The 13,358-nt window shown below is 43.3% G+C and overlaps 2 protein-coding genes across 2 annotated transcripts in view; one reads left to right on the forward strand and one right to left on the reverse strand.

Annotated features, from left to right (window-relative positions):
• The window catches only part of tmem160 (transmembrane protein 160), a 133,087-nt gene that overhangs the window by 109,200 nt on the left and 10,529 nt on the right, over positions 1-13,358 (reverse strand). The window lies entirely within an intron of this gene.
• npas1 (neuronal PAS domain protein 1) overlaps positions 1-13,358 on the forward strand; it is a 64,348-nt gene that overhangs the window by 47,657 nt on the left and 3,333 nt on the right. The window contains exons 6-13 of the mRNA XM_070828979.1: positions 911-978; positions 3,054-3,143; positions 9,888-10,062; positions 10,246-10,358; positions 10,820-11,016; positions 11,280-11,386; positions 11,639-11,786; positions 13,196-13,308. Coding sequence (XP_070685080.1) covers positions 911-978; positions 3,054-3,143; positions 9,888-10,062; positions 10,246-10,358; positions 10,820-11,016; positions 11,280-11,386; positions 11,639-11,786; positions 13,196-13,308 — 1,011 coding nt within the window. The remainder of the gene's footprint in view (positions 1-910; positions 979-3,053; positions 3,144-9,887; positions 10,063-10,245; positions 10,359-10,819; positions 11,017-11,279; positions 11,387-11,638; positions 11,787-13,195; positions 13,309-13,358) is intronic.

The following is a 13,358-nucleotide window of genomic DNA, read 5'->3' on the forward strand; positions in this document are numbered from 1 at the left end:
GTGTTTGGGATGCATTAAGAGTGGCGATGCAGACACTATGAGAGAGTGTGTGTGTGTGTGTGTGTGTGTGTGTGTGTGTGTGTTTGTTTGCTTGTCTGGCAGCAGTTGAGTGGTGTGCGTCACATAGCTCCGTCTTTTTAGACACACAACCGTTTTGGTCGATTCTTCTGTCTATCAGACATGATTAGTTCAAGTTTCACTTTTCGTTTCAGTGCAGATTTCAAGACCTCACAGAGATGCCACATGATTGCAAAACAGAGAACAAGTCATATTTATCTTTTTGTTTAATTAGTTATATATCATAGCTGCAGTAACCCCTTATAATTATCCTTATCCAGAAAAGTGAGCTAAGTTTTTGAGAAAACAAGCCCCACATTTTCAACAATACATCTCTTTTTTTCTCTTACGCTTTTTCTTATACTTAACCTATTCTGAATGGAAGGACACGAACAAATCAAACAAAATTTCTTTAAGTATGTCTTCTTGTATTTTATGCTTTTGTTAGTGAGTTGAACGTAGGGAAGTGACAGGCAATCAGAAGGGAGAGAGATGATCAACAACATGCAGCGAAACTCCACAGCGTGACTCAAGCTTGAACATTGCAGTTTAAACCATTGGGTCACTCCTTAAATCCTTTTACAAATTTTTCTTTCACAGTGTAGGAAAATTATTTCACAAATTTTAACAAATTTCTTACCTCAGTACAGAACAGTATTTGCTAGTTGAACAGATATTGTCTCCAATCTATACTTACTGTAACATGACAAAATGAAATTGGTATCTGAGCGGTTTGAGTGACCAAGGAACTCAAAATTCCTAATCATGTTATTGTCATGTGGTATTAAGTACAAGTTGATGTCAGTCAGCTTCTGATGTGTCTGTGATGTTTCTCTCCACTTTCTTTCTGCAGTACGACGATCATCTCATTCTCTGGCTACTGACATGTTTGAGCAGCACCTAGGGGCGCACCTCCTGCAGGTAACAACCACAGCACCCACACCTTCCTTCTTCCTCTGTAAAGATCATAATGATATCATGTAATTACATGCGTTTACATCATGTATTTGAGATGGTTGCTGCACTGTGAAAACCATGTATCCAAAAGCCTACATTTTTCACGAGCAAAGAGAAGCCGCTCTGTTTTCAGCTTTGTGACAATACATTTGTCAGATAGTCCAATGGGGCTTTCAAATGGTTTATTTAGTTTGAGAAGCAGGAGAATTTTCTCAACCCCTAAACGAACTCTCCTAATCCCTCTGTTTAACTAAAAAGTTTAAAATCTCTACTTGGTTTTCTATTGATAGCTGTGCTTTAATACTTATGTGGAGAAACTTAGGTTTTTAAGGATGGAGGTCAGTTTGGTCGAGTGCTTTCCTCGACAGGCAAATTTGTCTGATGAATGTTTGCATCGTGCTACAGTTTGTCTGTGCTGTACATGATCACAGTTTGCACCAGTTCAGGTTTTCTTCTCTCAGTTTCTCAGACTTTCATTTCCAAGCGAACTCCCAGCACATGCTCTCACATTCACACACATGGACACCCACACATTTCATAAACCTCAGACGCTCGGACGATATCGCTGGCTGCCAAAGAATGCCTCCCTTTGCACTGACAGATGAATGGAGCCTGAGGGGGATTCTGGGGCAGGAGGGCTGCAGGGATGACGAAATGCAGGATGTAGAGACAAAGGCTCAGAGGAAGTGCAAAGAAGGTAACAGTGCAGATTGTACTGTAGACTAGGCTGATGGAGGAGAGAGAGCAACTAAAGACAAACTTGATGGATCTTAATGCCTTTATTTCTTATGTAAAGCACTTTGAAATGCCTTGTTTTTGAAAAGTGCTGTTATAAATACATTTGTCTTGCCTAAGTAGGAAACAGGTAGGAGTGGGAACAGGAAGAGAGAGTAAATAAGGAAATGGAGGCTGAGAATTTAAGAGTGTGAAGGTTATGGTAAAACAAAGAAACGCTACATATGTCTTCTCTCCTCCGGCATTTTAAAGAGGAAGGGAGGCTTGGGGAACGGCGCTGATAGAAATCAAATTAACGCTCCAGAAAAACTGTATGATTCTTCCCTCCCAGCCGTCCTCCCGCCGTAATAGCCTGATAATTGCACTTTAGTTCTCCGACATTCAGGCGGCTGGTTTCTCCTCGCCGCGACACACGACGCCCCACACCCCAGCCGCACATTTGCATACTGGATGTGTCAGTTGCATAAATTACCACTGCCACTTTAAGCACTGGGCCGCCAAAATAGCAATCATTCTTCTAGAGCAAAGTGGCCCTGGTCTGTGCGCCTGTGTGTTAGTGTGTGTGTGTGTGTGTGTGTGTGTGGTGTGTTAGGTTGAGGCTGTGTCGGCAGTCCTGGATGCTTGTTATGACGATTAGTATTATTCTCTGAAGCAGTCCTCTCTAATAGTCTGGCTGTATACCTTTCACTTCTCATTAGAATCACTGCAGGCTGTAATGACTCTGGTTTCATCTGTGTCTGTGTCAGTACCAGTTTCTGTGCGTGCATGAGTGTGTGTGTGTGTGTGTGTGTGTGTGTGTGTGTGGCCAGAGATATAGGATGAAGCTGTGGTCCTGACTTTATTACAGTTGATTGAAGCAGCTCTGGTCTATAAGCTCAGTTTCTTGGCTGTAGTTGTTTATGTTTCCGTGTGTGCAGGTCTACATGTTAGACATGTGTGTGTGTGTGTGTGCGCGCGCGTGTGTGCTGTGTGCACACATGTGGCATTTCTGTCTCTGTGCTGCTCTCTGTGTGTTTAGTAATGTGTTTTTGACAGCTGTTGTGTGTATCCACGGCTTGCATCTATGGGAGTTGTTTCATGTCTGTTTTTATGCGTGTGTGTGTGTGTGAACACGTGTATGGGTGTGTGTTTGCATTTGTGAATTGAGAGAAGAGGCCGAGGGGTGACAGGTTGTTTGTTCTCTAGCTCATTGTAATTTGTTCGATACACACTAATTGCTCTAATTTGTCTGTCTTGTTTCTGTTTGCCTTTATGTGTGCGTTTGTGTGTCGGTGGGTGTGATGTGTGTTTTTGTATGTGCGCAGTCTCTAGATGGCTTTGTGTTCGTGGTCAGTCATGAGGGACGGTTCCTCTACATCTCAGAGACAGTTTCTATCTACCTGGGACTCTCACAGGTAAGACGACCTCATTGCACACACACACACAGACACACACACACACACACACTAGAAAAATCCTTTGTATAGAAGCGTATTTGCACACATGTGCCTATCTTCTGCTTACGCTTTCATATCCCCTCCCAAGAGTGTGTGAGTGTTTGTGTGTGTGTGTGTGTGTGAGTGTGAATATCTTTGACTGCACTCTTTGCGCTCATCTCTGGAGTGCAACTCTCACGGGGGCAATGCTACTCTCTCTCTACCTCTCTCTACCGCCCTCTCTCCCTCTCCAGGTGCTCACCTCTGTTGATTGCCTGTGGCCTCTTGTACTGTGAATGTTAAGTCCTGCCATTTTGCCCAGATGCATAAATAATAACAGTAATTACTGGCCCAGCAATCAAAGTGTCGCCCCAGCGCGCTGGGCCTGTCTAGGGGAACAAATCGATAGGCATCTTAAAAGCCACATTGATTGTAGGGAGGGGGAAAAACACCAAGGGGGATGGGAAGATAGATAGAGACAGCCAGAGAGAGAAAGAGAGGGGGAGGAAATGAGGAGAGGTGTGATAACAGAGAGATGTTTCGAAGTAAGAAGAATCGGTTCAGCATGAGGGAGACAGAAAAAAGAGAGAAGTTTGTGCTACAATAACAGAGGTAACAAAGTGTTTTTTTGAATGTGGAAATTTGCTGTGATTGAGGGCCTACCCTCAACGACATTAGGATAAGTCTGGATTTTTTCTGCTCTGTCTCAGCACAATACTCACATGCTATATTTACATTGAAAGAGTCATTGGTCAGTGTAGTAGTTTCCCCGGTCTGTACTGCTTGGGAAGCAGCCATCTCCTAACACAACCACACTGTAAGAGATGAGGGACAAAACCCACGGTCCTTGTGTCCTCTGTAAAATTGCATCGTCAAGTGAGGCTGGTATCAAGCGGGTATCTGCCAAAGTTTATGTATAAATACATATTAGATATGGGCAGTGCTTCCGAGCCAACCCATGGCAGAGGGGTATTTCCTGGTAGCCACTCTTAGGTTTGTTTCCAGGACACGACACAGACATTATGTGACTACAAGGACTACTGGACTACAAGTCAATATCCACTTGATTTGTCTAACTCAGACTGCTGAAGCCTCCTGAACTTCAGAGTGCATTTTTGCACAGATTAAGGACTGTAGATTTTGTCCCCTACCTCTTAAACCAAATTTACATTTGACACAAAATGTCATCTGGAGTCCTGCCATCAATATTCACAGCATAGGTTTTGATTTATAGTTCAGCATTGAATTTGATCCACTGATGGCACCCCTACAGCACCAGATGGACGTATTGCACAGGCCATATTGTTCTTTGATTATATCTCTCACTGTAACCTTGTTTGCATTCTATGATATAGAGCAAAGCAATCACTGCTTCTGCGTTGTTTCACTCACTATAATACAAACTCATTTGTTACAAACTACTCTGCTCGTCAATTTAGCTGTTTTTAACTGATTGTTTTCTCGTTCATTATTTTTTGTGCATATTCATTCTGTTTTAATTTTACTCTCGACATCATTGAAGATAAGGGCACGCCCTCAATGATTCCTCGAGGTTTAAATAAAGGCTGAATTAATGATTGAATGAATTATACAAAGCAGAAATCACAGTGAGAAAGTCTTTCGTCAAAAGTCTTTCGTTTACTTTCTTGAAAAGAAACTTAGCATCGGACAGAAAAGCAATGTTTTACTGCCCTCTTTGATTGATTGACTGGGTCACAGCTGTTTAACCTCTGACCACACCCAGCGTCATTATAATAATTTCACCATTTTCCTTCATTTGCCAAGACTATTACTGGGTGTAATCAGAGATGTTGCATCTCTGTTGCAACCACACCACAACAGTGATCTCACGGTGTACTGACACACCCTAGAGTACACTTTTACATCACTGCAGGAGTTACCCTTTAATGTTGTATTCACTATCAAAAATCTGCACCAACTATGTACATACGCCCCGCATTAGTTCACTGCCAGTATGGAGAGAAGGAATAATTATAGGTAAGGTTTGTGACATGTATGACAGACTTTAAACAAATCTTTCCAGTTCAAATGTAAGATCAGGGCGAGTTGTTTGTCGGCACCTGCCATGGAGTTTCTTGGTCCTCGCTTTGCAAAGAAAAATGCATAAAAAATTGACACATGCACGCTCACACATACAGATTAAAACATATAAAGGGGAAAAAAAATTAAAGATAACCAGCCAAAACAGTTAGGTGGAAGCCAGAAGAGAGAACAAAAAAGAGGATGCACGGAGAAAAGGAATTGCATATGGGATCAGACAGACAATTAGAAGAGAGAGAGAAACAAAGGAGAGGAATAGGGGAAAGAAGGAGAGACAGTGGTAAAGAGGAGAAAGAGAGTCTGAGTGTGTAAATAGAGTTTAAATGTGCAGTAGGAATGAAATTCGCCTTGGGATTGCCTAGGTAAACAAGACAGCCGAGGCTTTGGTGGAGATGCTAATAAAACAGAGCTGTTCTTATCAGCTGAGCAGATGGCCTAACCCATCACATCTACTCAAACAGGGCCTAAGCCATCAGCATTCTAATGAAATTATTTATGATCGAAGATTACGCTCAAAACCTTGAACATACAACGCCACGTTTACCTTCCTGAAAAGATGAGAGCGAGAGGGGATGGAGGGGGTTTATGATGAGAAGGAGACACAACATGAAAGGGCAGATAGAGTTAGGAGTTGAGGAGATGAGTTAGGCGGATATATGAGAGGGAGTGTATAGTGTGTTTATGGACACGTGATGAAAAAAACAAAAAAATGAGAGAAAGGAAAGGTGGGAGGGAGAGGACAAAAACACTTCTATACACTTTGTTGGCGAGTGGAGGCGGACACAGGGGAGAGAGGAAGGACAGACAAACAAACGATGTTCTGAGTGAAAAAGTGTAACTGGTGGTTTGTTTTAGAGGGCATGTTGCCCCTGTGGACCGCCCCTGCCCTGCCGTCTCCTGTCCCCCCTGTCTGACCCCTCTGCCCTGGCTCACACCCTGGGCTTCTCCCCTGACAGGGGGGTTGCTTAGCCGGCTTAGCCCAGGTCAAGCACCTTGACCAAGGGCACAGCCTGCCGCCCACTCCCCTGGCGCCTCTAGGTATCATTTTTCTTCTCACCGGGTCTCCAGGCCGGAAACACGGGGATAAACCTGGGAATGCCACATAGCAGACGAGGGGGAGGGTGGTCATGGGAGGAAGCAGCGGAGGCAAGAGAAGGAAGGATGGAGTGGAGGAAGAGGAGTCGAAGGCTGGAGAAGATGAAGAATTGGAGGAAAGAGAGATGGAGAGGATGGAGAAGCAAGAGTGTTGGTTGGGAGGAGAAAGAAAAGGGATAAATGGGGTAAAGAGAAGGGAGGAAGGATGGTAGATTAAGGGAGGGGAGAATTGATCTGGGAATGGTTAGTATGCAGCCCCCGCTCCCCCTCCCCCCTCTCCTCCTCCCTCCCTCTCTCCTCTCCCATCAGTCAGTGAGGGCTGAGGGCTGAGAGTGTGTTGTGGACCACTGCCCGGATGCCTCATACATATTAAAGCCCCCTGCTATTATTTATATCATGTCTCTCCTTCCCCTGCTTGCTGCCCCCCCACTCCCTCCAATCCCCATCACACTGCCATACATACATGCACGTGCATGTCTGCACACACACACACACACACAGGTTCACGCAGATGCACTGACAGACAACTACTCACACAAACAATGACACACAATGACGCGTGGAGACACAAAAACAGACAGTCTAGTCACATACGCAGAGAAACAGAGGCGCACCGCGTGCTTGCATACACACAAACACACACACACACACTCGGAAATTTGAATGATCTCGGTCTCTCCTCACGTCTCCCTTTGCGCCACATTCTATACCTGTTTTTATGTCTGAGCCTGACTCATCCTCTCAATCGCTCCGTCTCTTTCTCATCTTCTCCTTTCTGTCTGATCTTTTTTCAATCCCTCCCTCCTGCCTGTGATGGAGTGATATTATTCGGATAGGTCTTAAGCCCGGTAAAGCCCGTAAGGACCTGTTTGTCTCTCTACCTTGTTTTCCAATACCACAGGGCCAGGGGATTGTGTCTTTTTTAGATGGCCGGTCCAGTGTTCTAAGCAGAGGTAAATTTATTCCCTGTTAAACAACAAGAATTCCCTTTTCACAAGAATCGCTATTCATAAAACACAAACACCTTGATCATAGGTAGATACATTGATCATAGATAGATACATTGATCATAGATAGATACACAGACAGCTCTATCTCGACATAATCACTAATATGAGATGCCTAAAGCAAGGGTCACCCAGAGTTTCACAAACCAAAGCCAGTCCATTTACTTGTCAAATATTCAGCCTCTTAATTTTTAAAAGCTCAATGAATGAGTCCATTTTGATGTCAGAATCAAAAGGAATGCATCAGCACCTAATAATTACACTGATGATGTTATATGTGCACCGTAAAGAGAGGAGCGATCAGACAGAAACACTTAGAACAGTTACTCTGTAGCCTGAGGGTGTTGTGATGCTTTTCATGTAACCCCTTTAATAAAAAGGGTATTTTTGAAGCCTTTATGGGTCATTATATTTAAAGGATGGTTTATAGAACTGAGAAGAATAATCAGATGCTCTTTTTTGTTGGAGAACAACCATGAGCATTGATTGACGATGTTATCTATCTATCAGTGTAATGACTGCGTATATAATAAATGTGTCTACAATAAATATTTCTGTAGTCATAATGTAAATGTGAAAAGAGGCCGCTCAAGTGATGAACTTACAGAGAATTATCAGCTGAATCTGCAGCTGCCCTTCGGCTTTTGATTTCATTGATCAGCTGCCTGGCCCTCTTTACTGTTTTGGTTCACTCTCAGCGCTCTCATATCGTGGCTTTCAGACGCAAAAGGAAGCTGTTTTCAACTAAAAATCTGGTGTACCTTACCTACTGAGGCCCAAACAACAGCTGGTGAACATAGTGGAGCATTTAACTGCTAACAACCGTGATATTTCCCTGAGGAGCTGGTGGAGACCAAAAACAGAGATAAAAGAGAGTGAAGGTTTGACTAACATTCATCAGGTGGCCAAAAGCAGCTTCCAAATGAATGACAATGTTGCTCCATAACTGTTGGACAACTGAAAAGGTGATGATGTGTCAGTGTTGCTGTTATAACTTGTTCTAACTGCACCTGTTGCTGGGTCAGGAGAATGAGGATGAGGGAGAAATGAGCACATTAGACCTCAGCCTAGCTAGCTCTTTGACGTTGTGGCTATTATGACCCATAAACTAACTGTTAAATGCGTTTTTTTATAATGGCCGTGTTAGCTGCATTCACTCCAAATCATGCTTGACTTGATACATTTCTTTAACACTCAGGAGTTCAAGATGAATCATCTAAAATATTGTGAAGTTTAACAGGAAGAGAAAAGACAGATTTTTATATAAAAAGTACTCAAAAAAATATTTTTTTAACATATGTTCTATCATATAACAAGAGATAACTGAACAATGAACACAGGGAATACAGTCTGTACATTTCTTGTCAATTAATGAATTGATGAGGCCTTTAACACTTTCAGGGTTTCTTGTGGTTTAATGGATAAGAAGCACACATTGTGACTGCAACTCCCATGGTACATTTGTGGCTGGGAATGTTGTAAACCTCTCTAAAGGCAGACTTTTATGTTGAAAAATTATTCCATATGGTGCCTATCAATTCTATCTATTTAATCATATGTTTATTACAAGAGGCACAATTCCAAAAAAACAGGGCATCCCCCAAGAGATTAAATCCTGTCTGGGACTGAGAACCTCTATCCCTTCTCTGATCCCCCCTCACTCGGTGGGGTTTCCTCCATCTTTACCCCTTTCTGTTCACTCATCGTCCGCCGCTCTCATTCCTCCGCTCCCGCCTTCCCCGTCCCCACTTTTTCCTCTCCCCGGCTGTGATGTCCTTGAGGGCCGGGCTGAAGCTCCCATAAAGCCTGCAGTAAATGGCTCTAATCCGGTAATAAATGGCTGTGTCCTACAGACAAGGGTGTGAGGCTGCTGCAGCCACGGCTTTATCAGATGGAATGGTATTGGCACACACATGCACACACACACACACACATTCACAGATGTAATAGAAGCTGCATGCATGCTCACACACATACTCATTTATACAGCTTCAGATGGAATCACATCTGCTCCGATTGTGCTGCTTTTATGGATGCCATGCAAGAGCAGTGCCACTATTACCTTTAAATGATTAGAGATGCGACTATGATGCATTATGATGATGGGATCATATAGAGCTGTATGAGGTGTTGCGTTGCTCTTTATGCCTGCTGGGATAGACTGTAACTGAATGAAGGAGCAGGGAGGGACGCAGGGAATAAGAAGAATAGTAATGTGACCTTTTGAGATACTTGGAGTTCACCTGTTTTTAATCAGCAAATACAATTGATTTTTATCTCCCCTAGTTTTATTTGTGTAATACTGTAGTCATTTGGTCCTCTGAGACAGGGCTTAAATGAATGCGCGTGTGTGTGTGTTTGTGCATGTGTGCGGGAATGTCTTACAACCTCCACACTCCTTGTTGAGTTGTAACCCAGAGCAGCACTTTCATTTTCCTGTCATAACGTATATTGATTTTTTCCTGTGTGTGTGTGTGGGCGCACGTGTGTGTTCTCGCTCACGTGCAGGTATATGTGCTCTGAGCTACTGTTTTTGATCAGTGTATGTGTCTCTCTTCAGGTGGAGCTGACCGGCAGCAGTGTGTTCGACTACATCCACCCAGCGGACCACGTCGAGATGGCTGAGCGGCTTGGAATCAGGCCGCACCTGAGGGCCGAGGCCGGCTGCCACACGGCCCCCGAGAGTGCTTCCAGCTCCGCATCCACCTCCTCGCTGGCTGGTACCCCTGAACCTGGTACTGATTGTACTGTCAGTGTATAGAAAGTAATACAAGAGAAAAAAGGGATTATTTTCATTACATTTACTGAATTTAGTTTGCATCATCAGCACAACAAAAACAAAGTAAAGATTACTGACTTTATGACAAATCCTGTAGGATGAATATTCTTTTAACCTCCTCCTCTGTCATCCTCTACAGCTCCGTCTAGTCCTCATTCTTCTGCTGACGACCCTCCGGACCGCGGTTTCTTCATTCGCATGAAATCCACGCTCACAAAAAGAGGCCTGCATGTCAAGTCTTCTGGATACAAGGTATGAATGTCTGAAGGAATAATATATCATGATTTAAAAACAAGTGTTGTATTATGCATACTGCTTGTTCTCGGCTGATGCTAAGGTAACAAGCAGACCCTGATCGTTATGTTTTGCACAGCCAGGGTTTCATAGCTCTGTCAGGTTGGTCGTTTTCAGTGTGTTTTATGGCTGTGACCTTATTTCACACTGGGCCGCTGCACACAACACACAGTTTACTGCACTCACTGCCGTAATACTACTGCTGCTGCATTCTGTAGCTTAAAACCTGACTTTGTATTGTGTTTGTTAAACGCACATTGATAAATGTTATATTTCTGAGTTCCTCTTGTTGATATTGTAATTTCTTTCATCCTGGATTGTGTAACCATCTTGCAATGCATCAGTCAATTCGAAGTCCACCTGATTGTTATTTCATCCTTGTGTGAAATGAACACACACTGTTGTCTCCTCTTTGTCAGGTAATCCACGTGACAGGACGAATCCGCAGCCGCCCTTCGCTCGTGCCGGGCTCCACGCGCTCAGTGCGTCGACCGATGGGTTTGGTCGTACTGGCACACACACTCCCGCCCTCCACGCTTAATGAAGTCCGCATGGAGAGCCAAATGTTTGTCTTCCGAGTGAACATGGACCTACAGGTCACATACTGTGAGAACAGGTAATGGTTTTGTCCGTGTGAATGTTTGAAGTTCAGCTGTATAGACAGTGAATACATACAAATTAGTGTCTCTCCATATTTTTCAGTATGTGTTCAGTCTCTTTTATTGTTTTTTTTTTTTTTTTTTGGAGCACTCCCACTTTCATGTTTTTTCATGAGTATTTGGCAGAGTACCCTGCCAGGTGGTGGTTTTAGAAGACACATCTGCTTCTGCTTAGTCGACAAATGTGTTTTTTGCCTTTTCTTGTTGCATTTCTTTACAGGATCTCAGAGTATATGGATCTGACCCCAGCAGAGGTGGTGGGACATACCTGTTACCACTTCATCTACGTAGAAGACCTGGAAAACCTCCGGCAGAGCCATGAGGACTGTGAGTCATATCCACATGAATATGTGGTACATTAAATTCATCCTCACCTACATTATTGTACACTGTGTCTGAACTCGGGGGCTTGATAAATCAAGGAGAGCCTGTTAAAATCCCATTCTGTCCCGTTGTGATAGGCGCCCTCTGCTGCCATCACCATGAACTGCCAAACCAATATTTCTGTCCTCCTCTCCTCCTCTCTCCCGTATCCTGTCATACATCGTTTCTTTCCACCCTCCTCCCGTCTGCTCCCAGTGCTGAGGAAAGGCCAGGTGGTGACCGGCTACTACCGTTGGCTCCAGAGGAGAGGAGGCTACCTGTGGATCCAGTCCACTGCCACTGTCTCCATCAACCACAAAGCCCCCCACGAACGCAACGTCATCTGGGTCAACTACGTCCTGAGGTCAGTACAACTACAGCTCCAGGACTGCTGATATGAACCCAGTTTATACATGCAGGCACCATACTGTGTGCAGAGATCCTTTGAAGGGATAGATGAAGAAATGATGAAATTCAGAGGGATTATTGGAAGAGTTTCATTCCCTCCAAACCGATGAGGATACTTGACAGTGACATCAAAGAAAAGCGCATTACCAGTTAATGTTAATAGTTATTTTACATTTTCTTATAAATATTGAAGATGACTAAAGTTTTATTTAAAAATATAAAGTGACAGAAATGTTAGTTGTTTTACGTAGTTTTATGTTTAATGGATTTCAGATTAATTTTAGATTTCTTTTGCCTCAAGGACAGATACAGTTAGTGAATCCCCTTTTATTTAATCCAGATGATTGAGATACTTTAATTTGTTGGCCAAATTGAATTTGTTTATTTTCAGCACACAGTTTAAAATTATTTAACAAATTATGAGTAAAAGTTGTTGCTTTTGCAGTCTTCAGTCATTTTTCCAGCTGTCACTTAACAGCAATACAGCATTACTTACTCGCTATTTAATGTCCTTACTTGAATTGGAAGACATAATCCCATAAGCACTTTGGTCTCTGTTTAAGTTTAAATTACATTAAAATGTAGTATTACTTTTGTTTAAGGCTTTATTTATTTACTACACAGGCACAACAACTGCAGTAGCCGCAGCAAAATATGCTTTTCCCTTATTTCCCTCTTGTATTCACACACGCACACGTATTCCCCCAGACACTGATGCAAATATACTCATTGTACAAATACACACATACACAACCACACACGCAGTACATAACAAAACTACGTGCGCAGCAACAGAGCAGTCAGACAAAAACAAGAGGAGTAGGCTGAATTTCAATGCTAATTGTACTGAAGCTATATAATTACAACAAATGGATGTCAGAATTTTGGGGCTGAATGGTGTTTTAGTTAATTAGTGCTGTAATTACAAGAGCTCATTAACTTCTCCAACAGCCTCCTCCTTGTCTGAGCTTAACTGTGTATAGGTGGGCTGGTGAGTGGGGCATAGTGTGTGTGTTTTCATGTGCGTGTGTGTGTGTGTCTTGAAGGGCAGGGTCTGCCTATCTGTTGTCTGTTGCCGTGTCAGTGCCTGTGTGTGTGTGTGATGAGGGCTGTTGTTTGGAGCATTGGGTATGTGTTAGGTGGAGGTTAGAAGGGTGTGAGGCAGTTTGGCTATTGGAGGTTGTTATTAGGCTGATTATATGTTGTTTCCATCTCTAAGTATCACTCAAATCAGCACAGCAATAGTGTTTTTTTTTAAGCTGTAAGTGGTTTTAGTGGTAGATGATCATTTGTGCATACGTCCACTTTTTCTCCCCCCTTTCTCCTTCTCCGCTTTCACATCCGTTCATCTATCCATCCATCCAGTCGAACAGAGTTGCCCGACACTCCCCTGGATCTACTGCAGCTACCAGAGAACATACGAGCAGAGCGACTTCGAGTTAGCTCGTCCCCCACTGATAGCTCCCCACAGGCCCGAGGTAGGACTGTACACACACATTATTACCTTCCCATGATGCCCACTGACACA

This window comes from Pempheris klunzingeri, chromosome 4, assembly GCF_042242105.1.
Source record: "Pempheris klunzingeri isolate RE-2024b chromosome 4, fPemKlu1.hap1, whole genome shotgun sequence".
In the NCBI taxonomy this organism is placed as follows: Eukaryota; Metazoa; Chordata; class Actinopteri; order Acropomatiformes; family Pempheridae; genus Pempheris; species Pempheris klunzingeri.